Source organism: Panthera onca, chromosome D4 (assembly GCF_046562875.1).
Source record: "Panthera onca isolate mPanOnc1 chromosome D4, mPanOnc1 haplotype 2, whole genome shotgun sequence".
NCBI lineage: Eukaryota > Metazoa > Chordata > Mammalia > Carnivora > Felidae > Panthera > Panthera onca.
Window position 1 is genome coordinate 19,385,342 of NC_138351.1, and position 25,958 is coordinate 19,411,299.

The window sequence follows — 25,958 nt, forward strand, 5'->3', positions numbered from 1 at the left end:
CCCAGCCCGCTGGGCCCGGGCTTCCCTCGGACCGAGAAAAAAGCCAAGAGGAGGCCGGAAGGGCACCCTGCCCTGCCCACGCCTCCGCCGCCGGCTCCAGCGCTCGGCCTCTGACCACCTGGGGGCAGGCGCCGAGAGAGTGTGGCCGGGGAGCTGGCGCGCCCCGCCCGCCACTCTGCGCGCGGGTCGGCCACCGTCCGGCCAGAAGTTGGCGAGCGGCGGAGGGCTGAGCGGGCCCAGGAGGGCAGGCGCGGAGCCCCCCAAGCAGCCGGCAGAAGGCAGGAGAGAGACGGCGAGAGGGTCTGGGGGCAGAGAGGGCGGGGTGGCGAGGCTGGGCGGGCCGAGCGGGGGTTAGTAGAGACCGCCAGGCCCCCGCTACCGGGTGCGGAGCCACACTGCCGTCCAGCGGGGGCCGGAGGGCGGTAGAGGCGCCGGGGGCGATGCCGCGGCCGGGGAAGAGCTCGTACAGCGACCAAAAGCCGCCCTACTCGTACATCTCGCTGACCGCCATGGCCATCCAGCACTCCGCCGAGAAGATGCTGCCGCTGAGCGACATCTACAAGTTCATCATGGAGCGCTTCCCCTACTACCGCGAGCACACGCAGCGTTGGCAGAACAGCCTGCGCCACAACCTCTCCTTCAACGACTGCTTCATCAAGATCCCGCGGCGGCCGGACCAGCCCGGCAAGGGCAGCTTCTGGGCGCTGCATCCCGACTGCGGCGACATGTTCGAGAACGGCAGCTTCCTGCGGCGCCGAAAGCGCTTCAAGGTGCTGCGCGCCGAACACACTCACCTGCACGCGGGAAGCACCAAGGGCGCGCCGGGCGCCGGGCCCGGAGGTCACCTTCACCCGCACCACCCGCACCACCACCACCACCACCACCACCACCACCACGCGGCCGCGCACCACCACCATCACCACCACCCGCCCCAGCCGCCGCCCCCGCCGCCGCCGCACATGGTGCATTACTTCCATCAGCAGCCGCCTCCAGCCCCGCAGCCGCCGCCGCACCTCTCGTCGCAGCCCGCGCAGCAGCCGCCCCAGCAGTCGCAGCCCCAGCCGCCGTCCCACCCGGGCAAGATGCAGGAGGCGGCGGCGGTGGCGGCGGCCGCGGCGGCCGCGGCGGCCGCGGCGGTGGGGAGCGTGGGGCGCCTGTCGCAGTTCCCGCCCTACGGGTTGGGCTCCGCCGCCGCGGCCGCCGCGGCCGCGGCCGCGTCCACGTCGGGCTTCAAGCACCCGTTCGCCATCGAGAACATCATCAGCCGGGACTACAAGGGCGTGCTGCAGGCCGGCGGGCTGCCCTTGGCGTCGGTCATGCACCACCTGGGGTACCCCGTGCCAGGTCAGCTCGGCAACGTCGTCAGCTCCGTGTGGCCGCACGTGGGCGTCATGGATTCGGTGGCCGCGGCCGCCGCCGCCGCCGCCGCCGCGGGGGTCCCCGTGGGCCCGGAGTACGGGGCCTTCGGGGTGCCGGTCAAGGCCCTGTGCCATTCGGCAAGCCAGAGCCTGCCTGCCGTGCCGGTGCCCATCAAGCCCACCCCCTCGCTGCCGCCGGTGGCCGCGCTGCCTCCGACGCTCACTGTCCCCGCGGCCGCGCAGCAGCCGCCGGCGCCGTCCACCGTGTGCCCCGCGGCTGCGGCCTCTCCCGCCGCCTCCCTGCTGGAGCCCACCGCCCCGAGTGCGGCAGAGAGCAAGGGCAGCTCCCTGCACTCGGTGCTGGTGCACTCCTAGGGGACCGGGCGGGCGGGGGAGGCGAAAGCGTGCAGGGACTCCTGGTCCTGGGCTGCCCGGGAGGGAGAGGGCGCCCTGAGGCTGGGCAGAGCTGGCGAGCCTGAGCCTTTGAGGCAAAGGAAGGTCTTTGAACGGACAAACCCGAAAGTGGATTCTCCAGTGGTTGAATAAATATAACACTTATGGTGTCTGTGTTTATACTATGTTGTACAATCAGATTAATGAAAGCCAATTTTCAGGTAAGAGTTTTCTATTGTGATTAATATTGGAAGTTAATAAGTTATGGGGGGAGGGAGCGAAGGAATTTGGGGAAGCTTCAGTCGCTGGCAAATTGGAAATGGATTTAGACCCCTATTCCTGGGAGAAGCTGGTGGAGTTCAACCTCCCCGGGAGAAATCCAACAGAGAATGACGCTTAATACAGACCTCAGCCACCAAGTTTCTCACCCCGGGCAGCGGCCTTTCCTGAACATCCAAGACAAAACTGCTATTCACTAAGGAAATCTCGTTTTATTTAAGGATAAGAGAGACCGTTTTCATATCGTTATTTTCCTGGTCAGTTAAATGGGCGAGGACACAGTGTCATGACTTAAGTCGCTTTGGGGAGGCAGCGGGAACTCCACGAAGGATCTTGGGAAACAGTTCAGTTTCTTGGCTCTGACCCGGGGTCGAGAAGGATAGAAGGAATGGCTAAAGCAATTAGTTTGCACAAAACAGAATGGCAGCGGCTTAAAGAGCAAAGCCCCAGATTCCAAAAGTAAAGTTCGGGGAAACACAACCAAAGAGAGACAATGAAGGCGGCTTTCTACCTGCAATTCGTTTGTGTATCAATCGGACGAGGCCGTTTAGGAGCCCCAAAATAATGTTAATTCCCACGATCCGTTCCCTTTGGGATTTTAAAGAAAAAACATCACTTGCACCGAGGGATTTTGTTCCTCTAAACATGAATGCAAGAATGCCCCATCACCCGACACAGTTGCTCTTAACGCTTCCAGGAGCGTCTCCTGGCGGTTTCCTTCCAGCCTCCGGACGGACGCTAGAGGATGACCCCGTCCCTTTTGCGCTCTGCGATTTGGTATTCTGCGTGCTGATGGGGCGCGTCCGTCTTTTAGGCGAAATTCTTCAGTTTCAGTTCGCGAATGGAAAAGAAACTTGCCGCGCTGTCGTCCCTTCCCCCCTTTTTGAGCCCCAGGAATAGCACTTTACTCGCAACAAACTTTTGGGAACGAAGGGGGGCGGGTAGGGAAGAGGCAGCTGCCCTTGACCTCCGAGTCACCTTTGGCTTGCGTCCGCGCCGCGTTCGGGTTGTGACTTTGTGACAAGTTCCTGTCTGCCAGTGTTGTACGCGGTGTTTTCCATTAAAGCTTCTCTCTGGATCTGCCGCTGCGGGTGTGAAGGTGTTTTCGCTTCTCAAGAGAGGAGGCGGCAGTCTGAGTGTCCACTGGGCGGTCAGGGGGCTTTACACACCCTCCCCCCTTCCCTTTATTTCTTAACTTCAAAGCTTCATAGGAGTGAGTTCACGGAGAGCCGCCAGCAAGGACAGGTTTCCTCCACTGCTCCTTTTATCCGTTGGCGCAATTACCTCCTATTCGACCCATCCTGATCCTGGTTTCCGGAGCTCTAGCCCACCTCAGTGCTGGAGACCCGATTAGCAAAAACTTGCAACAGTGAATCGTTCGTTCCCTCTTGAGGTTCGTATCGATACACCGTCACCACCGCCCGACACCCTTTCCCTTTTCTGAGGGCCTCTCCGAGGGCGGGCCACGGCCTGGGACTCCGTACCCTTGGGTAGGCGCCCTTAAGTCTGGGGGGCCGACCCGGGGCTGGGAAGTCGGGTCACTGCCACTGCCACCGCGGCCCACATTAACGAGGAGCGCGGGCCCAGCCACCGCGGCCTGGGAGACCTGTTGCGCACCTGCTCCGGGCCGCGTCCTCCGCGAGAGGGGCCGCGGAGGCGACCGCAGCCTGGAGCCCGGAGCTGCCCAGCGCCAGGCCCGCGAGAGCCTGAGGCCCCGCAGTCCTCCAACCCCCGGAGGGAACTTGCGGGCGGGAGCGGCCGCGGAGCTGCGCGGGGAGCTGGCCAGGCGGCCGGGCCGGGTGAGGGCGACCCATCTGGGGCCGGGAAAGCCGCCGCAGGTTCTCTGCTCTCCAGCCTCGAACAGGGCTCCATCTTGAACCGACTTCCCTCTGCCCAGCCAGGCCCAACGGAAGCGTCCTCTAACCTTTCATCAGAAAAAGGGCCAACAAGACCTGCACAAAGTAATGACACCGGAGCCGGGGAGCGGGCGCGGGGGGGTGGGGGGGGGTGGCTACATCTTCAAATAAGTATTTCCACACATCCCTTATGTATAACTTGCATCGATCGAAGCGTGCAGCTAGTTTTGGTCTGGGAAGCAGGTTTAGGTCACTGCCTCCTTGAGGGCTGAAACAATTCCAGTGTATCCCCTATCCTTTCAACTTGAGACTCTGGAAGGTTCTCTGCAGTTTTCCTCTACACTAGTCTGCTGCTGTTGAAAGAAAAGAAGAGGGGACACTGACATGGGGGTCACAGATTTGGAAAGGCTTGGGAGTCTGGCTTCTTTGTTCTCCTCTGGGTGAGTTGGTGCCTAGACATCCTGGGTTTGGACCCCCTGGTTTAGATGAGTCAGTTGGCTCCAAGAAGGGGGACACTAGATCCCAAGGGTTTGTTCAAAAGAATACCGCTTCTTTCTTGTCCACCCGCCCCAAAAGTGTGCTTTTTATTGGAGCCCAGGAAAGGGCACTTCCAGGAAAGGACTGTGGCCCAAAGTGTCCTTTAGCACCCAGAGAGCTGGCTAAGTGACAGCCCCTCCTGAGAAGAAAGAAGCCTGTGGGCCACAGTGAAAGGAATGAATGAATAATTGATCCTCATAGTTTTCCTGGACCCTCTTGGCACGTTCCCTCCTACCTCTGGGTGGAAAACACTGTTTTGTTTTGCTTTTGCTAGAAGCAAAGAGAAAAAGGAGAAGGGAAGGCAAAGTGCACTTACAGATGATTCAACTCAAGTTTTTATCCAGGAGGAGATCCAGGAACCCAAAGGAAGCAATGCAGGGCATTGAGAGTGGAGAACATGGGAATTAAATTCATGTAAATAAAAAAAGCGGGGGAGGGGGGCCTGCCAAAATTCTGATCCCAAGGGAGATCCCAACTAAAGCCCTGGATACCAATACTAGCCTGAAGACCCCTCTTAACTAAGATGGGGTCTGCAGTCTAACTGTAACTAGCTTGTGTGGGGCTTTATCCCTTTAAGCAACCACCACCCCATTCCCACGCCAGGAACCTGGCAAGATTAATCTGGGCAGATCTGTGAGATACCAGGACTGGGAAGACCCCAGCCCCGAAGCTGACTGCTCATCACCAGAATCAGATTTTCATACCTATGTGACAAAAAAAAAAAAAAAAAAAAAAAAAAAAAAAATCTATTCAATGACATTGGAACCTGATTCAGTGTATAAGGGTCAAGCTATTAAAAAAAGTATTGTTCTGGTGATACTCAAAGTGTATAGAGAACTATTAAAGCTAATAATAAATTGATAGTGATATTCTGGTAACCCTCTCCACTGAGTACATGATTGCACCTGATCTCACAGTATTCTCTCTCTAGCAACAGGTCGGGATAGAGAGAAAGTAAATTCTAGGTAGAAATGAGAGGCAAGCAGAGACACTTAAAAATTTATGACCATTTCAGTTCATGCACTTAATAAAATCACTCCCAGTATGCTAAGTCCTAGGGGAGAGAAAGTGAACTTGCATTCCTGGTTTCCAGGATGATAGAAAAGAATGTGGTTGTTTAGCCTGTGTCCCACTTACCTGAATGCATGGCACCCTAAGCAAGATGGGAAGAAGCAATGAGAGAGGAGAAAGATTTCGGTGTAGATACCTTTGCAATATAGGTGGGAGGAAAACAACTTGGAATCATCCATTTGATTATATTTGCTCGGGAAGCTGAGGCAAGAGCTAAGGGCCCAGGGAGGACAAGCCTGTTTTAGCTGTAGTCTTGAGAACAGGCTCTCTTGCAGAGGCCAGAATGGGCACAGTTGGCATCTGGCACTTAGGAAGCCTGTCAGTCAGGCTGGCTTGTGGTCAATTATCTCCTTAAGTAGACTGGCATTAGTCCAGCCAGGGAGGAGGGCTGGTAGCATCCAGAGGAATCAGAGCCAGTTATCTGAAAGTGGTACTGCTGAACCCCAAGCATCTTTGCATTGGGGGGGTTGGGAGGTGATCAACACATCTCCTCCTGGGACTCAAAGGTGACATTTGCCTGCTTGGCCCTGGTACAGAAAGACTCCAGAAGAGTATGGACACAGCATGCCTTAGGAGAAGAAACAGTGATTCTCAAAGCCACCAGGTTTCTTTAAATGCCATACACCGACAATTTCGCCATTTCTGATATGCATAAAATCATAGAGAGATCTTGGTAGACTGTAGTGGGATTTGGTGCCTCCACTGGATAAGGATTCTCATTCTTCATGGTACCTGACTATGAAATGGGCAGAAAGGGTAGTTTGGGGGCATATTCAGGCTTGCATGATGTGGCAAGGGTTTGAAGTGCTAGTCGTGTTAATGCGACCGGGTGCCTATGATTCAGCCGGGGGGGGGGGGGGGGGCGGTGCGGGGGGGGGGGTTGGTATTGGAAATGGGAGAGTAAGGAAACAGTTTCAAAAGCCAGTGATAACCTCTCTGTAGTTAAAAAGGCAAAGTGAGGATTCAAGTGGAGGTGGGAAGTCCTTGAATTCCAAAGAACAAAACGGTTTCTTCAAGTCCAACATTTTCATTTTGCTCATTGAAAATATTTTCATTAACTTTATCTGTCAAAGCTGAAATGCTACCTTATACCCTTTGGGGGAGATTGAAGAGATCTGCTTGGGATTTCAATTCAGTCTTAAACCATTGTTTAAATGGTATGAGTTTGGCAAAACTCCAGACGTACTCTGTCCCAAGCACTTTTCCCCCTTAACTCTCCCCCGTGTATTTTAAGGAAAATTTAAGCCATATGTTGCTCTTTCCCCCTTGCATCCAAATGTAGCTTTATTGAATTTTAGCATGGTCCATGAAATTCAAATTCTGAGTCTTAAACTATAATATATTCATATGATCTACAACTCAGTCACATGATATGCACATATATCATTAAGCAGAAAATAAAGCTTCTGCGAGCTATAGTTGTATTATCATAGTAACATTTCTTTAGACTGAAGAACCCTGCAGAGAATGCCTTATTAAAAAAGGATTTTATGAAATTATCAAAAAATTTCAGAAAAGCTAAACCGGTGATGCATGAAAATATTTTTAATAGACTACTGCTAAGAAGACATTTTGATTATGCTTAGTTTGATACAAATAGTTCTTTCCTGCCACAAAGAACAGGTCTTTTGCGTGCAAGAGACACCCAAGCTTTGCTTGTAAGTCACAGATCTCATTATTGTGGCATCATTTAAAAACTGCATTGAAATAAGCTTTCCCATCTGAGTGACCTCCAGCCCCTGTCAGCACCTTCACAGACAGCGTGTTTTTACTGTTACTGCGGATGAACGCTTAGTAAGAAAGGAGCTGGAGAGCTGGAGTCCAGGCCCAGCTGAACTAGATTCATTCCAGAAAGGATCCACAACACTGAAACACACAGATGAAAAAAGGCGGGGGGGGGGGGGGGGGTTGGGGGAGGGAGAGAGGAAGGAAGTGAGGAAGGAAGCAGAGAGAGAGGCAGATGTAACCATCTGATACTGACAAACCAAATATATATATACATATTTATATTTATATATACATACACAGTTTTCTGACCTAATACTGCATTAGTTTTCTCTCAGGAAACTATAAATCAATTTTTTCAATGTATGCACCTATAACACTACTTACCTGAAGTGATCTTGGCTTAAAACAATATTCGTCTTCTCTTAAAAATGTTGCCTAGCTAGAGAGGACAGGGCATTAAACAACTAAGTGGCAGCCTCGTTTATTGCCTAAAAAGACGAGGCTTTAGTCTGCCTAAGAATTTATCCCAGGTGAGAATTCTGTGACATGAATTTTGTCATAAGTTTTGCAACTTATTTTATAGGGATGTAACCCGTATCCCCATAGGGAAAGGTTTAAACAAAAATTATGCTATTTATATATTATGCAATATCATGCAGCCATCACAAATAATGCTTATGAAATTTTACTCATATAGACAATGTTTATGCACCAAATATTAACAGTGTGACCTTCAGATGGGTGAAATCGTAAGTCATCTTATTTTCTTGTTTTCCACATGTCATAGGTGGTTTTGAATTGTCTACATACACTGATCATGTTTTCCTTTTATATATTTTTTTCCATCTTTTAAGTGTATTTATTTTTGAGAGAGGGAGAGATTGAGAATGCGCACACGGGGGGGGGGGGGGGGGGGTTAGGCAGAGAGAGAAGGAGAGACAGAGAATCCCAAGCAGGCTCAGCACTGTCAGCGCAGAGCCCAACGCGGGGTTCAATCTCAAAAACCGAGAGATCATGACCTGAGCTGAAATCAAGAGTCAGATGCTTAATGATGAGCCACCCAGGTGCTCCTGGTCATGTTTTACTTTTATAACCGGGGAAAGATTCCTTAAAGATCTATCCAGCCAGTGCAACTACAATTTCAACAAAATTTAAATTATTATGTTTTAATGTAGCACCCTAAATATGGGGGAGGGGTGAAGAACTGACTGATTAAAATGGATTTTAAAGGCAAAGAGTGGCAGAGAAGATGGAACCACACACCTTGCTGTCTTCCTGCTGTGCCTTTGACAAGACTCCTCACTGCAGACCCCTCTGGTGGGAGGCTGTCACTTTAAGTTTTGACCCTCCGAGAGTTTTGTGAGAATTGCTGTCCCATAAAGCTAGACTAGGAAAATGGGAAAGGGTTGAAATTACGAAGAGGGCTTGCTAAAGAATATATCTCACTTTCTCTTTTAATAATCTGTACACACCCATCATGGGGCTCAAACTCAAAACCCCAAGATCAAGAGTCAAATGCTCTTCTGACTGAGCCAGCCAGCCACCCCAAATCTCACGTTCCTGTGTTGCCTTTCCTACCAGCGTCCTCTGTTTTCACCTTTCGCGTTGCATGAAGTTTTGTGGTAGCCTCAAACTCTTTTTGATACTAGGCAGATAGGGAGGGAGGCAAACCATAAGAGGTTCTTAAGGACCGAGAACAAACTAAGGGTAGATGGAGGGTGGGGGAGAGGGGAAAGTGGGTGATGGGCAGGGAGGAGGGCACTTGCTGGGATGAGCCCTGGGTGTTGTATGAAAACCAATTTGACAATAAATTATATTTAAAAAAAAAAGAAACTAGGCAGATAATGCTAAGTAAATACACTCTGCTAGCTTAGGTATTTCCTCCCAAATGAAAAATAAGATACAGTTTTCCAGAACAGTAATGTAATATTCCTTTTACCTAGTTGGCAAATTTTTGTGTCATGCCAGTGTTTTCAAGAGGAACTCTTTAGATACTATTTGTGCTAGTCCAAGTAAAACTACATTGTCTTCCCTGTTTACATTGAAATCGTTTCTTTTCAAAAAAAAAAAAAAATGCAAAAGCCTGGGTTGCCTGGATGGCTCAGTCAGTAGAGCATCTTGATCTTGGGGTGGTGAGTTCGAGCCCCATGTTGGGCGTAAAGATTAAATTGTTTTAATGAAAAATACAAGTCTGTAACTATCCAGAATATGCACGTTTTCAGAAGATTAAACAGGCCTCAACTGTTAGGCCAGAAGCCTGATTACCTCCAAAAATAGCCACGGATCATTGAGATTTAGGGTTTTTTTTTAAATAAGTTACACCGGAGAACTAAAACTGTTAAAATTACGAGACTGAGTTTTTAACCCAAGAGAGTTAGAGAACCAAAGTATAATCAAATATATCTTGCTTTACGAGCTTAGAGAACAAAATAACATCCTAGGTCTTCGATATACAAAACTGTTTAACTTTCACCCCAGTTATTACTGGAAAACATCTTCTTTCTCCCCTGCCAGGGGACCCCAAGCTGACTCAGGCCTGGTTACTCCCACCCGACAAAGAAAAATCTGTAAAGTCAAATCAACCCGCTAACGCTGCTTCTCAAACTTGAGGCGCATGTGAGTCACCTGGGCCCCCCTCCGCTGGGCCCCACCTCCAAAGATTCTGATTCAGCAGGTGTGAAGATTATACATTTCTAATGAGCTACCAGGTGGTAATGATTTTGCTGGGCCCCAGATCACACCCTTGCGAAGCTCCGTGCTAACAGAGATTTGTTTTGTTTTCCATCAGTTGACCTCAGTTACAACCATCTCAGTCCATCAGAGATACCCAAAGAACTTTGAACATCACAGAAAAGGCATGAGTTGAGATCTCTTTTTTCTCTCAAAAACTCCCTGGTGTCTATCAGATTTACCCATCACTTTCCCAGATGTCTGAGTATTTTCTACTAACGCTCGAGGGAAGGGGGCCTGTTGATTTCAGCGGGAGTCATGATCCCACAGTCGTGGGATGCAGCGCGGAGATTGCTTGAGATTCTCTCTCTTTCTCTCTCTGTCTGCCCTTCTCCCCCATTTGGGTGCGTGCTCGCTCTCTCAAATTAAAAAAAAATAATAATAACGCACAAGGGAAACAGAAAAACTCCAGAGTTCGAGCCTCCCTGCTGTAAGTCACATAAAGACAGAATAGTCAGATTGGAAAGCAGCAATCTTCTTACTTCGTCAGAGGCAGCTGAGGCAGCAGCTACTTGAAAAGCAAGTTAGTAAACACCGGAGCTAGAAGTCAAGGGTCTTCTTTCTATTCTCCCCTTTACATCATAAGTCAACCCCTTCACAAAAGCATTTTACCCGATGGGTTTAAGGAACTGTTACTTCACTTCCTTAATGTGGTGCAATTATGTTCTCAGACCATGCTTTCCCATGATGCTTCATGCGTCATAGGTTTTTTTTTTTTTTTTTTAAAGTTTGTTTATTTTGAGAGAGAGAGAGCATGTGAGCGTGAGCGAGAGAGGGACAGAAAGAGAGGGGGGAGAGAGAATCCCAAGCAGGCTCTGCGCTGTCAGCTTGGAGCCCGTAGCAGGGCTCAAACTCACTAACCGGACGATCGTGACCTGAGCAGAAACCAAGAGTTGGAGACTCAACTGACTGAGCCACCCAGGCGCCCCCTGAGGTATTTTTATGCCCACTGTTTTATATAGGGGAGATAGGCTTTATTCTGAATTTTATTCTGATAGCTTTTTAAAAAATTTTTTATGTTTATTTTTTAATAGAGAGAGAGAGAGAATGGGGGAGGGGTACAGAGAGAGGGAGACACAGAATCCAAATCAGGCTCCAGGCTCTGAGCTGTCAGCACAGAGCCAGATGTGGGGCTCGGACCCCCAACTGTGAGTTCATGACCTGAGCCGAAGTCGGGCGCTTAACCTACTGAGCCATCCAGGTGTCCCTGTTCCGATAGGTTTTATACGTGTGCAGGCTTAGACCTACACCTTGCAGAATGGGGTTCGTGAAGATGTTCAAATGATGCATCAATTTAGTGAAGTCACACTTTGTCTAAAAATAGAGCCATTCAAGCCAAATACTTATAAAAATGCTTTGGTTCTCAGGACTGAGGCACTAAATAGCGTGCATTCTTTTTTGTTTATTTATTTTGAAGGAGACAGAACGCCGGCAGGGGAGGGGCAGAGAGAGAGGAGAGGGAGAATCCCAAGCAGGCTCCGCATGGGAGCAGATGCCAATGTGGGGCTTGAACCCAAGAGCCCCAGAGGCCACGACCTGAGCCTAAATCAAGAGGCAGACGCTCAATCGACTGAGCCCCCCAGGTGCCCCTAAATGGTGTGCATTCTAACAAAACAACTGCTACCAGGACTTGAGCTAGGGTTCCCTCTGGTCCTAGAGAGTTCGTGAAATTTTCCGCAGCCTCCTCGCATGTCCTGTGACAGATTCACACCCCTATTCTCTGGGGACTTTTAGTGGCTTTAGAATGTGTAGAAGGGAGAGACGCATTGTCGCTCTTAGTTGTGTCTAACTTAAAAGGCCAGCTCCCAGAGACCTGGTTTACGTTGAGGATCATCTCGGTGTAAAAGCACACTGCCCCTTTTATTTGCAAACACTCCAGGTGTCCCCGGCACGAGAGCAAATACTAATGCCTTGAAGGTTTGAGCTTACCTTACTTCATTGAATTTAAATATGGATTATTTCTTTTTTTTTTTTAATTTTTTTTCAACGTTTTTTATTTATTTTTGGGACAGAGAGAGACGGAGTATGAACGGGGGAGGGGCAGAGAGAGAGGGAGACAGAGAATCGGAAACAGGCTCCAGGCTCCGAGCCATCAGCCCAGAGCCTGACGCGGGGCTCGAACTCACGGACCGCGAGATCGTGACCTGGCTGAAGTCGGACGCTTAACCGACTGCGCCACCCAGGCGCCCCCAAATATGGATTATTTCTAAAAGTGTTTCTACCGTCTCTCTACCAGGAATTTCTCACTGGGTGTCTTTGCCATCCAGACTAGTCTTACGGTTTGCTTGGTTTTGACTCTGGGTCTTTTTGATCGCCCCCTCCTCTCTGGCTACTTACTTTGCCTTTCATTCTACTCCCACCACTCCCAATTCCCACTAACTTCTTAATGAGGGACGATTTGATTCTGTTTCTCTCTGTTTATAGACTGTAATCATTGGGATTTCACCTTCTACCGTGGAAGTGGTCTATCAACTTCTTTTCCTACATGAAGACTGTAGGAAGACTTTTCCTACATGAAGGAATTAATATGTTAAGCTATTAAAATCACATTTTTTTTTTTTTTTAGGAGCTCCTGGGTGGCTCAGTCTGTTAAGCATCCGACTTTGGCTCAGGCCATGATCTCACGGTTCGTGAGTTCGAGCCCCACGTCAGGCTCTGTGCTGAAGGCTCAGCGCCTGGAGCCTGCTTTGGATTCTGTGTCTCCCTCTCTGCCCCTCCCCTGCTTGTGCTCTGTCTCTCAAAAATAAATAAAAATCGAAAAGAAAATTTTAATCACATTTTTAAAATCTATCTGCACAACTTCATCCTACAAGCATTTATTCAATATGGTAATGTAGGAACCATGCCAGGTGCTGACGGTAAGATATGTTCCCCACTGCACCAACTCTTAACCTATTGTCTCTCATCTCCAACCGTGCCCTTTCCAACTCCGTGATGCCGGAGCTGGGACTTTGCAAACCGCGTCTCGGCTTTGCCAGCTGGTTATATACTGGGTCCTGGTAATATGGGGCTCTGGTGGCGGTTAGCAAGGGTGGAAAAAAGAAAAGGGATTTGCTCCTTTCTGCTTGTTCCTTCAGGGGTTCCCTTTCCGCGTGTGATTCCTGGAAGCATCATGCAGGCAAAACTTCACCTGGCAGTGTCTTCCTGTAGCAGCAACCGAACCCAGTTGGAAGTTGTCCCAGCCTTTGAAGAACCAACCTCATTTCCCACCCCATCTCAGAGACCCCAGCACCAGTTAGCAGGTGCTTTCTGGGTTCTGACCTTCAGCTTCATGGGGGATCACCTCGGAGTTTCTGAGTGTTAATAATTCCAACTTCTTCCCTTTGTACTCTCCAGCCTAGGGGTGGAAGCTGCTTTCTGCAGTTGCTACATCTGTGATAGTTTAGAATTCTCTGTCCCCGCCTTCAGCTGTTAACATCTTTACATCCAGTTAACTATTCCGTTACATTAAATTCTGCTTGTGAAAAGAACTGGAATGCTTTCTGTCCCCTGACTGGATTTTGATGCATCTGCCCGCAAGGACCTGACAGTCTGAAGCAGAAGCTTGTCTCCCCTGACAAAGATGTGTACAAAATTAGTGCAGGGTAGCTTGGAGGAGAATGTTCAGGTTCAAATTTATAATATGAAACAATATGCATAGGCATAGATTTGCTAGTATGTACCAACTAAGAAAAACAGGAAAAACGTATTCCTTTTAGAAGTGATAAAATATACTCTTTTAAAATAAAACTGTTGGCTGGGGCGCCTGGGTGGCTCAGTTGGTTGAGCGTCAGTCGGGCTTCCACTCAGGTCATGCTCTCGTGGTTTGTGGGTTGGAGCCCCGCATTGGGTTCTGTGCCGACAGCTCAGAACCTGGAGCCTCTTTCGGATTCTGTGTCTCCCTCTCTCTCTGCCCCTCCCCCACGCGTGCTCCATCTCACTCTGTCTCAAAAATAAATAAACATTAAAAAAAGTTTTAAATAAAACTGTTGGGGGCGCCTGGGTGGCTCAGTCGGTTAAGCGTCTGACTCTTGATTTCCACTCAGGCCATGATCTCGCGGTTCCTGAGTTCGAGCCCTGCATTGGGCTCTGTGCTGACAGTGTAGAACCTGCTTGAGATTCTCTCTCTCCTTCTCTCTCTGCCCCTCCCTGCTCACTCTCTCTCAAAAATAAATAAACATTATAAATAAAACTATTAACACACGTCCTGTATTTACAGTAACACAACCTTGTATTCTCTCTGCAGGACTTCATAGCAATGCGGCTCTGAAAAGCAGCATCGGTTTGCAGGTAAGTTCTGAGATCTCAGTGTGCCAGACCCTGTCCAGGAGCTAATTCCCCAGGATGAGACTACTCTAGACTGCTCTGTTTGACCTTCACTCTCTAAGAGTCAAGGAAGAAAAATGACCCAGGGAAGGTAGGAGGCTAGAGAGCAAAAAATCCTGGGAAGGCAGGAAGCTAGAGAGCAAAGCAAATCAATTAAATAAAGTCAAAACTAATTGAGTAGGTCAAAGGTATATAGAGTGTTTTTTGAAATTTCTGAATATGACAGTTCTGCTTATCGATGTAACATGAGGATATTGACTTTTTAAACTAGTTATGATAATAAAAGTAAATCGTGAGTGGCCAAAGCTGGAGCTCTTCACTGGAGAGATACTGGCTTACCTGAAGCCCCGAAGAATGTCCCATAAACAATAGCAAGTTGGAATAAACACACTTCGGGGACTTCTGTATAGTTTTCTCATGAGAGCAGCGAAGATAAATTTCGAAATAGCAGTTTTGACAGAGTATCCAAGTGCTTTAGAAACCAAATGGCTCTTGAGGAGCTCCAGAGAAACTGGAGCATTGTGGGGTCCACACAAGATTAATTGGAAAACAAGTTGGCCCATTACTTACTTTTTGGCTGCTTTGATATTAATTTGTGTGGAAACTTTGAAAGTTTCTAAAGATATCTTTTTAAAAAAAATTTTTTTTTAACGTTTTATTTATTTTTGAGACAGGGAGAGACAGAGCATGAACAGGGGAGGGTCAGAGAGAGGGAGACAGAATCTCCAACAGGCTCCAGGCTCCGAGCTGTCAGCACAGAGCCCGACGCGGGGCCCGAACCCACGGACCGCGAGATCATGCCCTGAGCCGAAATCGGCCGCTTAACCGACCGAGCCACCCAGGCGCCCCTAAAGATATCTTTTTTATCTTCTTTTCTCTGCTGATATAATACTTGACTTATGGGAAGTTCTTAAAGATTCGTTGAAGAGGAAGAATAATTGAGTTAATACATTTCACCATCCCCGACGTAACAGAATTCAAATGTGGAGACCCTCTTGCCTAACTGCTCTAAACAACAACAACAACAACAAAACCTTAGATAACTAAATCCTAGTAAGCTTAAATGGCTAGGAGAGAGAGATTCAGCTACTTGGCCAAGGTCATTTAACTACTTTGTGAAGGAGCCAAGATTGGGTCTCAAGGCAGCCAAATTCACACCCTGCTCTCATCCACAGTGTTCAACTGCTTTGAAAAGTCTCTGAAACTCTGTGTGTTTTGGTTTTCACATCTGTAAAACTGGACAAAGAATACCTACCTAATTAGGTTTAATTTAACCAATAAATAAAATCCAGTTTGTTGACAATCAGAATTGAAATTCCTATTTTCAAGAACCAATTGAGAAATGTTTCTTAGTAACTGGAGACAGATTGGGGGGAAAAAAAAACCGCTCCTAAAAATTAGTATGATTTAATAAAGGAGGCCAGCTGAAAAGGGGAAATTGTTTTGGACAATATTTTTTTAAAAAAACTGGATCCAGGCAATATTTCTTACAACTTTTCAAAGCCACGTGCTGATTTTAAAACCATATTTATAGAAACAATTTCCTGGTTTTAAGATTAATTTTGGTATTATATAGTATTTACTTAAAAAGTAACTTTTCCTGGTTTCTAAAATATTAGAAGCATATTAAAAGGAAAATTGTGAAATGATTTGAACATTACTTATGATGAAATTTTGAAATATATCATGGCAAGAAGGCAAATCTTGAAACGGACTGTAATTGAAAGTTCCCATGAGAATGTGGATTCACCCAGGATGATGACCAACAAAGCGCCATATAAATCATAACTGCTCTCTGCACCCCAGACGTATTTTTTTTTTTTTTTTGGTCTATTTCTCTCAAGCTAGCTCTCAATTCCTTCTATATCCAACTATTAAATTTTGTCTTTCCTTCAAAACCCAACTTCAAAACCAACTATTATAGTGCCTGATTGTAGGAACACACTATTTCCTTTCTTTTTTCCAAGAAGTCTTAACAATTTCCTCTACCCTCCTCTGATCTCTGTTATTCTTTTTTTTTTTTTTTCACTTTTTTTTTTTCAGACAGAGCTCAAGTGGGGGAGAGGGGTGGGGGGGGGGGTGGAGAGAGAGAGAGATTGAGAATCTTAAGCAGGTTCCACGCTCAGTGTGGAAAAGTTCACGTGAGGCTCGATTCTGTGACTCTGGGATCATGACCTGAACCAAATCAAGAGTCGGATGCTCAACCAACTGAGCCAGCCAGGAGCCCCCTCTGGTCGCTGTTATTAATCTCCCTTTTCCTCATTCTTAGAGCATGTTGTCATATCTATGGCCCAGTGTGCCTTGATTTAGGCTGGGTGCGTGACTAGCTCTCCTGCCAAAATAACCTGTAGAATAGCATGGACTTCAGCCTTATGGAAGTCTTCATATTCCTCACCACACTGTGTTTTCCACACCGTATGTACTAAATGTGTGTGTGTGTGTGTGTGTGTGTGTGCATGTGTGTGTAACAGAATTACATTTAGCTAGTCTCCTTTGAAGCTGACTTCTAAAAAGACAAGTAAATTCCCTCTTGTCCAACTCGATTTGTATCTCCTGATATCCATTCCATGTCCTGCAACCTGAAATTATGTGAGTCTGATGGTCTCCACCTCATATTCTTGTAGCCATTGAGAGCGCTCAATTTAAGACATAACAGGTGTCCCAGCTGGAGATGGGCAACTTGCTCCAGAAGCAGATTTAAATCAACCAGAAAGATCATTTTAAAGTTCTAACCCTAGACATCCCACTATAAGAAATTGTGGTCTTTGTGAACATCATTCAAAAGGCACCATGGTACAATGAGAAGGGCTTGAACTTTGAACCCCATATCTAAAAATTTACTACCTCAAGTGCTTTAATGATAATAATTGATTGAATATTTATGGTCTAACATTAATCCACAGAATAACCTAAAGCAGTAAGTCTAGTTCAAATCCCATCCCTATTTTACTGATAAAGATACTGAAGATCAGAGAGTCAACTTTCTTTCCAAGGTTACACAGCTAGTTAATGGTTGTAGCAGGACTGGAACTCAAGGCAATGAAACTCAAGCCCCAACTCTTAACTTCAAGTGATACTGCTTTATTAAGTTTGTTAGCTTCAGGGACGTGGGGTTGGGGGGGTTCAGTTGGTTGAGGGTCCGACTCTTCAGTTCAGGTCATGATTCCAGGGTTGTGAGATTGAGCCCCCTGTCAGGCTCTGCATTGAGCCTGCTTGGGATTCTTTCTCTCTTTCTCCCTCTGCCTCTCTCTCTCTCTCTCTCAAAATAAATAAAAATAAATAAACTAAAAAACAAACAAAAATAAATACACAAATAATTTCTACCTCATTGGGTTGTTGAGGTAGCAATCCAATGAACACTTTCACCTAGAGCTGTGGAACTTTATCAACCCAAATCAATCTGAGTTAAGATCTTTGGTAGAAACAAGGGAACCTCCTATATAATGCCCTAAATTCCATCCTCTGTATTCCAACTGATTATTGGCTTCCCAATGACCCAGGTAGAACTGGGTCTCCAACAGGGAGCAAGATGCCTTCCTTGGTCCTTAGCAGTTTAAACACTTTTGCTGTGAATGATTGAGGACTTTAAAAGAGCGCTCGCCACATTTTATTGACAATAGCTTTTCCCTTTACAAATAGGAACAATTGCGTGAATTTACATATGTATCAACCTGAGATGGGTTAGCTGTGTAAAACACTGGTGAGGAAAACCAAGGTCTAGCAGGGAAACTGTCTTTAGTTTCACAAAGGATAGGAAATCTTAACTCCTGCTTCCCACTGAGAAAAATAATGGACAAAGAAAGTACAAACGACCTATAGTCCCCTCCTCTTTTTCCACAACAAATGGTCGACATCCAGTGACAATATTATGATGTTGATTTTGTTTAAAGCTGGCACATCATCAATTTTAATTTCTTTCTTCTTTCTTCTTTACATATGGTGAGATAAGGCCAGTGAGTGTGTACCTTCTGATGACTCACTTCCTTCTGATCCTCTCCCTAACTCTTATTCAACTGAGACGACCATTTCCAGGGGCTTACACCTGGCACTATATATATTTTTTGTCCCTCATGTGATTAATAGATGAGGGGACCTGAGTTCTAGGGTCTGCGATTCCCTCTCTGCCGCTTTGACACCGGGAAAAGTACGGAATTTCTCTGAGATGTAGTAGTCTCATTCACAAATGGTAGCTCCATATTGATCAAGCGCTCCTTATGTAAGGCACAGCGTGCTGGGGCAGTGTGCAGGGAGGATAGTGTTGCCTTGGTTCCTCTGTAAAACCCTTGCAAGATAAAGTGCCCAGAAGCTTCACCTGGCTCCAAAGGGTGCTAGTTTTCATCCTGAGGAGATCATGCAAATGAAAGCTCTTTGTTGACTGTTAGGTGTGCCACAAATACTAGCAATGCAGACGTTCGTGATGAGGGTAGAGATGGTGATGGCCATGAAGAGGAAGATGCTGTGTGTAGGAAAGGGTTGATGCCACTCTTCTGGACTGAGGGTTCTGGAGAGGGTACCGGAGAGGCAAACAGCACCTTCGCTGGTATGGAAATGGGACAGGAAATGGGAGAAGTGTCTGCCTTGGTCGTCTACTGGAAGGTTGCTCCATGGAGACTACAGCACATATATAACCATCGGGTTCAAGTTCCTGGTGACCAGATTCCCGAGATCTTGATTGTATGTGTCAGTAAACAGCTTAACATACACCCCGGACAAGACCCCAGGCAGAGTTAGGCAGAAACTCAGACACAGAAGCGCCTGCTGTGTTGTTGGTAACTTTCTAAACGTCTCAATGAAATTTACAGATTGAAATTTTTTCAGAGCATCTCACTGGGAAAAACAGTCCCCTCCACATACTGTTATTTTTAGGATGTTGAGTACTCTCTGCCGTAAAAGATCAAAGTGAAACATCTGACATCCACACTAGTTTGCTCCTTGAAGTTAAATAAGATTAAAATATAGGAATGACAAAATTTTATCTCTCATTTTTTTTTGCATACGATGCCAATACAGTTTCTAGAAGGAATCTCCAAGTTATTATACTCTATTACTATCATTCTTATCATAGATGGCTCTATGTATATCATATCATGATTCGTACTAAAGTCAAGATTCAGAACTCTAGAGCCAAATATCCGTTTAATTTTTTGTAATGTTTGTCATTGTGGATATAATCAGTGTGGATAAGAATCTAAAATAAGAGTTCAAAATGATTTGTATAAATACAAATGCAAATGCTTAACGCCAGCAATATTTGTTTTCTACTGATCCTGTAACAGATTACCATACACTTAGTGGCTTAACACAATGCAGTTCTGGAGATCAGAAGTTCAAAACCAGTTTCACAGGGCTAACATCAACATTTGACATAGTTGGCTCCTTCTGGAGACTCTGAGTGGAGAATCCATTTCTTTACCTTTTTCTATTTTTAGTAGCCGCCTATATTTGGTTTGTGGCCCCTTCCTTCATCTTCAGAGTCTGCTTCCTTTATCGCATCACCTTCTCCTGTTCCATAGGCCAATTTCCCTCTGCCTCCCTCTCACAAGGACACTTATGATGATGATATTTACGGCCCCCAGGATAATCTCTCCATCTCAAGGTCTTTTACTTAATCACATTTGCAAAATCCCCTTTGCCATATAAGTTAACGTTCGCAGATTCTGTGGATTAGGTTGTGGGCATTTTGGGGAACCACGGTTCTGCCTACCACACAGGCGAATCGCTCATAACTGGGGCCTTGTGTAGACCTCACCCAGATTTCCTAATGATAAAACAGCTTTTAATTTCATGTCTTGATTTCTTTATAACAGTGAGTTTTTTTTAATGTTTATTTATATTTGAGGTAGAGCAGGGGAAGGGCAGAAAAAGAGGGAGACTGAGGCTCCGAAGCAGGCTCTGTGCTGACAGCAGAGAGTGCTGACATGGGGCTGGAACTCACAAACCACAAGATCATGACCTGAGCCGAAGTCGGACACTTAGCCACCCAGGGGCCCCAGTGAGTTTTGTGGAGAACTCCAACTAGAGCAGGTGACATTCAAACTCATGAGACCAAAATTAATAGAATAAAAGAGAAAGTTGGGGCACCTGGCTGGCTCAGTCGGTAGAGCATGTGACTCTTGATCTCGAGATCATCAATTTGAGCCCCATGTGTAGAGTTTACTTAAAAATAAATAAAACCTTGGGGCACCTCGTGGCTCAGTCGGTTAAGTGTCTGACTTCGGCTCAGGTCATGATCTTGCCGTCTGTGGGTTTGAGCCCAGTGTCGGGCTCCATGCTGACAGCTCAGAGCCTGGAGTCTGCTTCGGATTCTGTGTCTCCCTCTCTCTCTGCTCCTACCCCACTGGCGCTCTGTCTCTGTCTCTCTCTCAAAATAAATAAGCCTTAAAAAAAAATAATAAATGAAACCTTAAAACAAGGAGAGAGAGAGAGATAAAGTAATTAAAAAGTCCCAATGTAAAAAGCCCCTCATATTAATTGAGGACAAGGTGATTTTATCCAGAGATCCTTTGCTTGCTCTCAGTCTGCCTATGTTTAATTAAAAACTAACTCAAAGCTAATGAAAGCCAGCCTATGTTGAAAATTTTCAGGAGTAAACAAAACAGAAGATGCTTAACAGAGATGTATTAGTACTTTAAGCAATGCCTCCTGAAACAATTTTCTTGTTTTCGATACTAATATAATATAAAAAAAGTCAAATCAGAAATATGATGCAGTACAATCTCCTAAAAAAGAAATTCAGTTTTCTAGGAACAGCTAATTCCTGAAACTTGAGAAACATCTTCAAGTATTTAGACCAAGTGTGTACAGTCTGACTAGCCTGTCAGTAAAACCATAAAATGTATTTGAAAGAATCCTTAACAACCCAATGTAGGGTGAACAACAGACATTTAACCTTGCTAGAAAAATGCAAATCTATCAGAAGAGAAATCTACATTTGACCTTTGAAGTGAGGTCAGCATTTCTGATCTCATCCCTGAAGGGGTAGGAGAGAAAGAGGGGAGTCTGGTGGAGGGGGAAATCTGACCTTAATCCCTGTGGCTTTAAGAACCATGGATCCACCCAAAAGTAATGATATTCAGAGAAGCATCAAGGGAATGGGGGGGAGGGGGGGACGGTGAGGATAACTGGTCCTCACTTCAGTGAAAAGGCAGAGGTTTACGCTGTAACACCTGAGGATCTTCACATTTCCACATTTAAAGAAAATTTTTGTGTATGAGTTAATATTACGTGTAAATTTCAGGGGTTCGTGGCAACACCTGGTGATTCCTTTACGGACCATATGACAGAACAAATTGCACAGGGTGCTATTTTATTTTCAAGAGGACTCATGTGCTCAAGTAATACAGATCCGCTCATCTAAAAGTCAACTTAAAGGTCAAAATTTTTTTAATGTTTATTTATTTATTTTGAGAGAGAGAGAGAGAGAGTGAGCAGGGGAGGGGCAGAGAGAGGGAGACAGAGAATCCAAAGCAGCAGGCTCCTTACTGTCAGCTCAGAGCCCAACACGGAGGGGTGGGGCGGGGCTCAACTTCACAAACTCTGAAATCCATGATCTGACCTGAAACCACTGAACCACCCAGGCGCCCTGACTTAAAGCTCAATTGTTCACTGTTGTCATTTCTTACCGAGCATGTGGAGAAAGTGTTTTGTATTCCAAATAGCATTCCTCCCCCCAAAACAATTTCATTTTCATTTATCTCTTTTTTTCAAAAGTAATCTCTATGCCTATGCAAGGCTTGAAGTCGAGACACAGAGATTAAGAGTTGCACAGTCTACCAACTGAGCCAGTTCAGGTGCCCCACCTGCAAACAATTTTAAATGTCTTTCCCAATAATAGGAAGGGATGGTTGGTATCCTCCATTCGTCTCAATAGTTGCGTTTCTAAAATACCAACTTCATTGTCATAACTCAAATTGAATGTTAATAATCCCAAACTGCCGCTATGTAAAGAAACTGGTGTGCTTGTGTGAAAAGCAGATCACGCACAGATTATGCATTATTTCCAGTAATGGAAAAACTGAGGCACACGAAGAATGAGCGGACCAAAAACTCCAGTAGACAATGCTAGCCCAGGGAACTGACACCCGACTTTTGACCTCCAGTCAGATCATGAAAAATATACTAACTTCCCTCCCCAAAGCTGAACAGTTTTTTTTTCAATTAAGATTATTAACTGCAAATTTAAAATGTTAAAAAAATTTAATCCTTTTTAATCTTCTAAAGTATTGTTTCAAACGCAAATTCCCTGGAAGATTACTTCAGTTGTGCACTTCCTCCAGTCCTCTGCTGACCCAACCGTACTTATCTATGGATTTTGTTTTGTTTTATTATTTGATTAAGTCTCTTGCTACCCTTCTCTATGGCAGGCAGGGGAATCATCTATCCGGAATGGAGCGTTTAGATTTGCTACTTTTAAACTCAAGGATTAGCTTTGCACTTGGGGAATCTTTGGGTAGCATCAAACCCTACAGAATTCTGCAATTTAATTTCACTTATGAATGTAAAGGGCTTACAGCTGTCTTCACAGTTCAATGAGGATTTACCAAGATGTTGCTCTCCCCGGTGGCAGAGACAAGTCTCCAACCAACAGGACCTCTGCGCTCCCCAAAGTAGATGGTTTGACCAAGGAGGATGAAATTAGCACGCACGCACACACACACACACACACACACACACACACACGCACACAGCATACCATCTGAGACTTTCAGAAAATGCAGATCCGGGGGGAAATCTTAGAGCATAAATTACTTTGAGGATTTTTAATTTTTTTTTTGTCTTTTTTTTTTTTGCTAGATCTTAGTTGGAGAGATTTGTGCTTTTTCACATGTGCAGCTGTGGAGTCTCTGGGGAGATATCTTGCTCCTTTTCATTTTTGCATATCTGCCAAAAACCAAGATCTAAGCACCAAATGTACTATCCTAAGCCCCGCATGTGATATAGGTAGATTCTCCAAAGGATGTTAGACAAGGAACTGATTAAAATCCAAAGTGGGCAGTGAGGCAGCCCCAGGGGTGGCATGATAAGGGGGAGAGACAGCTGAACGGGTGGGAGCCAAGCCTTTGTTTTGTGGTTGTGTTTGTTGTTATTGCTGTTTGTTTGATTAGTTCTCATTGTGGCTGTAACCATTGTTATAGAGTCGGCCAAATTAACAGAACTTTCGCTGCATACTGGTGACATAAATATTTGTTACACAAATAAATCACTGAACAAACCTGAAATTGATCCTTGCTTTGTGACCTTGGCCAAGCAATTTGATCGCTATGCCTTTATTTCTTTGTCTCATGAGTTAATCCCAGTAAACTCTAGCATTTATTCTGGCTTCAAATAGTAATGGTTAATATTTACCGAGCACTTACTGTGGGTTGGGCAATATTCTAAGCACTTCCATATACTAACTCCTTTAATCTTCACAAAATCTTAAAAAAAAAAGTAAAGAGTAATATTACTCTCACTTAACGGATAGGGAGTCTGAGGCAGTCAAGTTAAATAATGTGTCCAGTGTCAAATAGCTTGTAAGTGACAAAATCAAAATGTAACTAGAAAGATAGACTCCAAACTTCATACTTTAATGACAATTCTATACCACGTCTCTAAAATATGGAAAACAAAGTAAGGATTGTGAATTTTTATACACTACCTCGAACTAGAGCTCTCCAAAATGTAACCATTTTATTTTTAGAATATATTGACCTTAATCTTTGAATTCCACCCTAACCTGAATGCTCACCCCCTTTCAAAGACCGATTTTATCTCCAGGTACCCCCACCCTTAATGTCATCTCTTAGTCAACATCATTTTTGGCTCGTATCTTGGCTCTCTGAATGTGGCTCAGTAGATGGATGGTAGGAGAGAAGGCATTGTCAATCATTTGAAAACAGGAACCAAAGTCGAATTTTTGTGCTTTGGAGAATGCATAGAAATGTCAAATGAAAGTCCGATAAGAAACAGATCACACATTTGAATTAAAGTAATTAGAAGGGTTTATTCATTTATTTATTTAAAAAAATTTTTTAAACGTTTATTTATTTTTGAGAGAGAGAAAGACAAAGCATGAGTGGGGGAGGGGCAGAGAGCGAGAGGGAGACACAGAGTCCAGAGCAGGCTCCAGGCTCTGAGCTGTCAGCACAGAGCCAGAGGCAGGACTTGAACTCACAAACTGTGAGATCATGACCTGAGCCGAAGTCGGGTGCTTAACCGACTGAGCCACCCAGGCGTCCCAAGGAGGTTTTTTTTTAAGTGGACTTGACATTTATATGGAGTTTAAGGGAACCACAAGGAGTAATACACCAACCTGGGGTTTAGTAGCAACAGAACTGTTAACCACCCTCCCTGGCCTGAAGGGAAGGAAGTGGTTACCAGAAGCCTGAAGGAGAGAGTTTCGTTGAGCAGCCACCTTTGGGGGAGTAAGGACCTTGGATGGTGGGGAGTTCCCAGCCTGAGGCCAGAGGTCCGAGAGAGAAGAGGGATTAAATACTTGACCTCACTTTTTTCTCTCTCCTATCTCCTAGAAAGCTTCCCACTGGCCAAATCCAACAGGAAACCACTAGGCAAGGGAGTCAGTTTGTGTGAATCTACACAGATTAGCCTCCTGGGGGAGGGAGCAAGGTAGACAAGGGTGAAGAGTACATGGTGAGGAGCAAATGAAGATACCAGGTGGACCTATTTCAAGCTGATATTCACTAGAGAGAGCCGCTGTGGGTCCCGACAGGTCATATTCCCCAGAAATAAATTCCCAAGAACAACAGGTAGCTCAAAACTACCTATCCAAACCCCTAGAGCCTTTAATGTTTACCAAATGGTTTGATTTTACCACCACTTATCTACAAAACCTCTCTTTTGTAAGTAATTTTGAAGAAATTCCTTTCTTTATGCTCGGGTCTGAGACTTCAAGGTCAAAATGTTACAGTTGTTTTCTAAGAACATCGTGTAAAAGTTTTGGGGAATTAACCAATTCGACTTGCGTCTCAAACCCAACGGACCCTCCAGCAAAGTGTCAGGATACAGCAGTTACTAGTTTTATCATTAAAGTATTGAGAACTTTCAAAGAAAAGGAAATTATATTCTGCATTCTTGTGGCACCCATCAATAAACCACCTAGCATCTTCATATCCTTTCCGTTCAAAGCACCTTTCCATTCTTTAATTAGCGGCTCCTCCCATTCTCTATTCAAAGCAGGGCAAGGTTTGTTCTGTTTTGTTTTGTTTTTTTTTTTTCCAATTAATAAACCTTAAGGGAAGACATATTAGGCAATTGCCTAAGATCATGCCGTAGAACAACATGGTGCTGGAAGAAATGTCGGAATCTAATCATTGTTAAACAGCAACACCTCAGGACCTCGCTGGAGATCTCTGGTTTGAAATGAAAGCAATGACATGGTCTGGTTGTGTCTTGAAAAGATCACTCAGGTTGCTGTTAGAAGGATCCATTGGAAGCAAAGAGTAATGTCCAGGGGACTCATCAAGAGGCCATGGGAGTACATTGACGGAGGGATGAAGATCGTTTGGATTTAGGAGGTGTGGAAAAAAAGATAAGACGGAGGAAGGTATTTAAAAGGTCAACTCAGCAGGACTTGACAACAGATGGGACCTAGTGTACTAGGGAGAGGGAGGTGTTGAGAATAGTTCCTAGGTTTTTGGCTTACCTACCTGGATTAATGGTACATCCATCCTTGAAATTAACCCTGGAAGGAGATCAGGTGTGG

General features: G+C 45.7%; 1 protein-coding gene across 1 annotated transcript; it reads left to right on the forward strand.

The window, feature by feature from the left end:
• Positions 1-440: 440 nt before the first annotated feature.
• Positions 441-1,733, forward strand: FOXB2 (forkhead box B2). Its single transcript, XM_060610456.1, has one exon. It carries the CDS (start codon positions 441-443, stop codon positions 1,731-1,733), a length of 1,293 nt encoding a protein of 430 aa, XP_060466439.1.
• Positions 1,734-25,958: the final 24,225 nt, after the last annotated feature.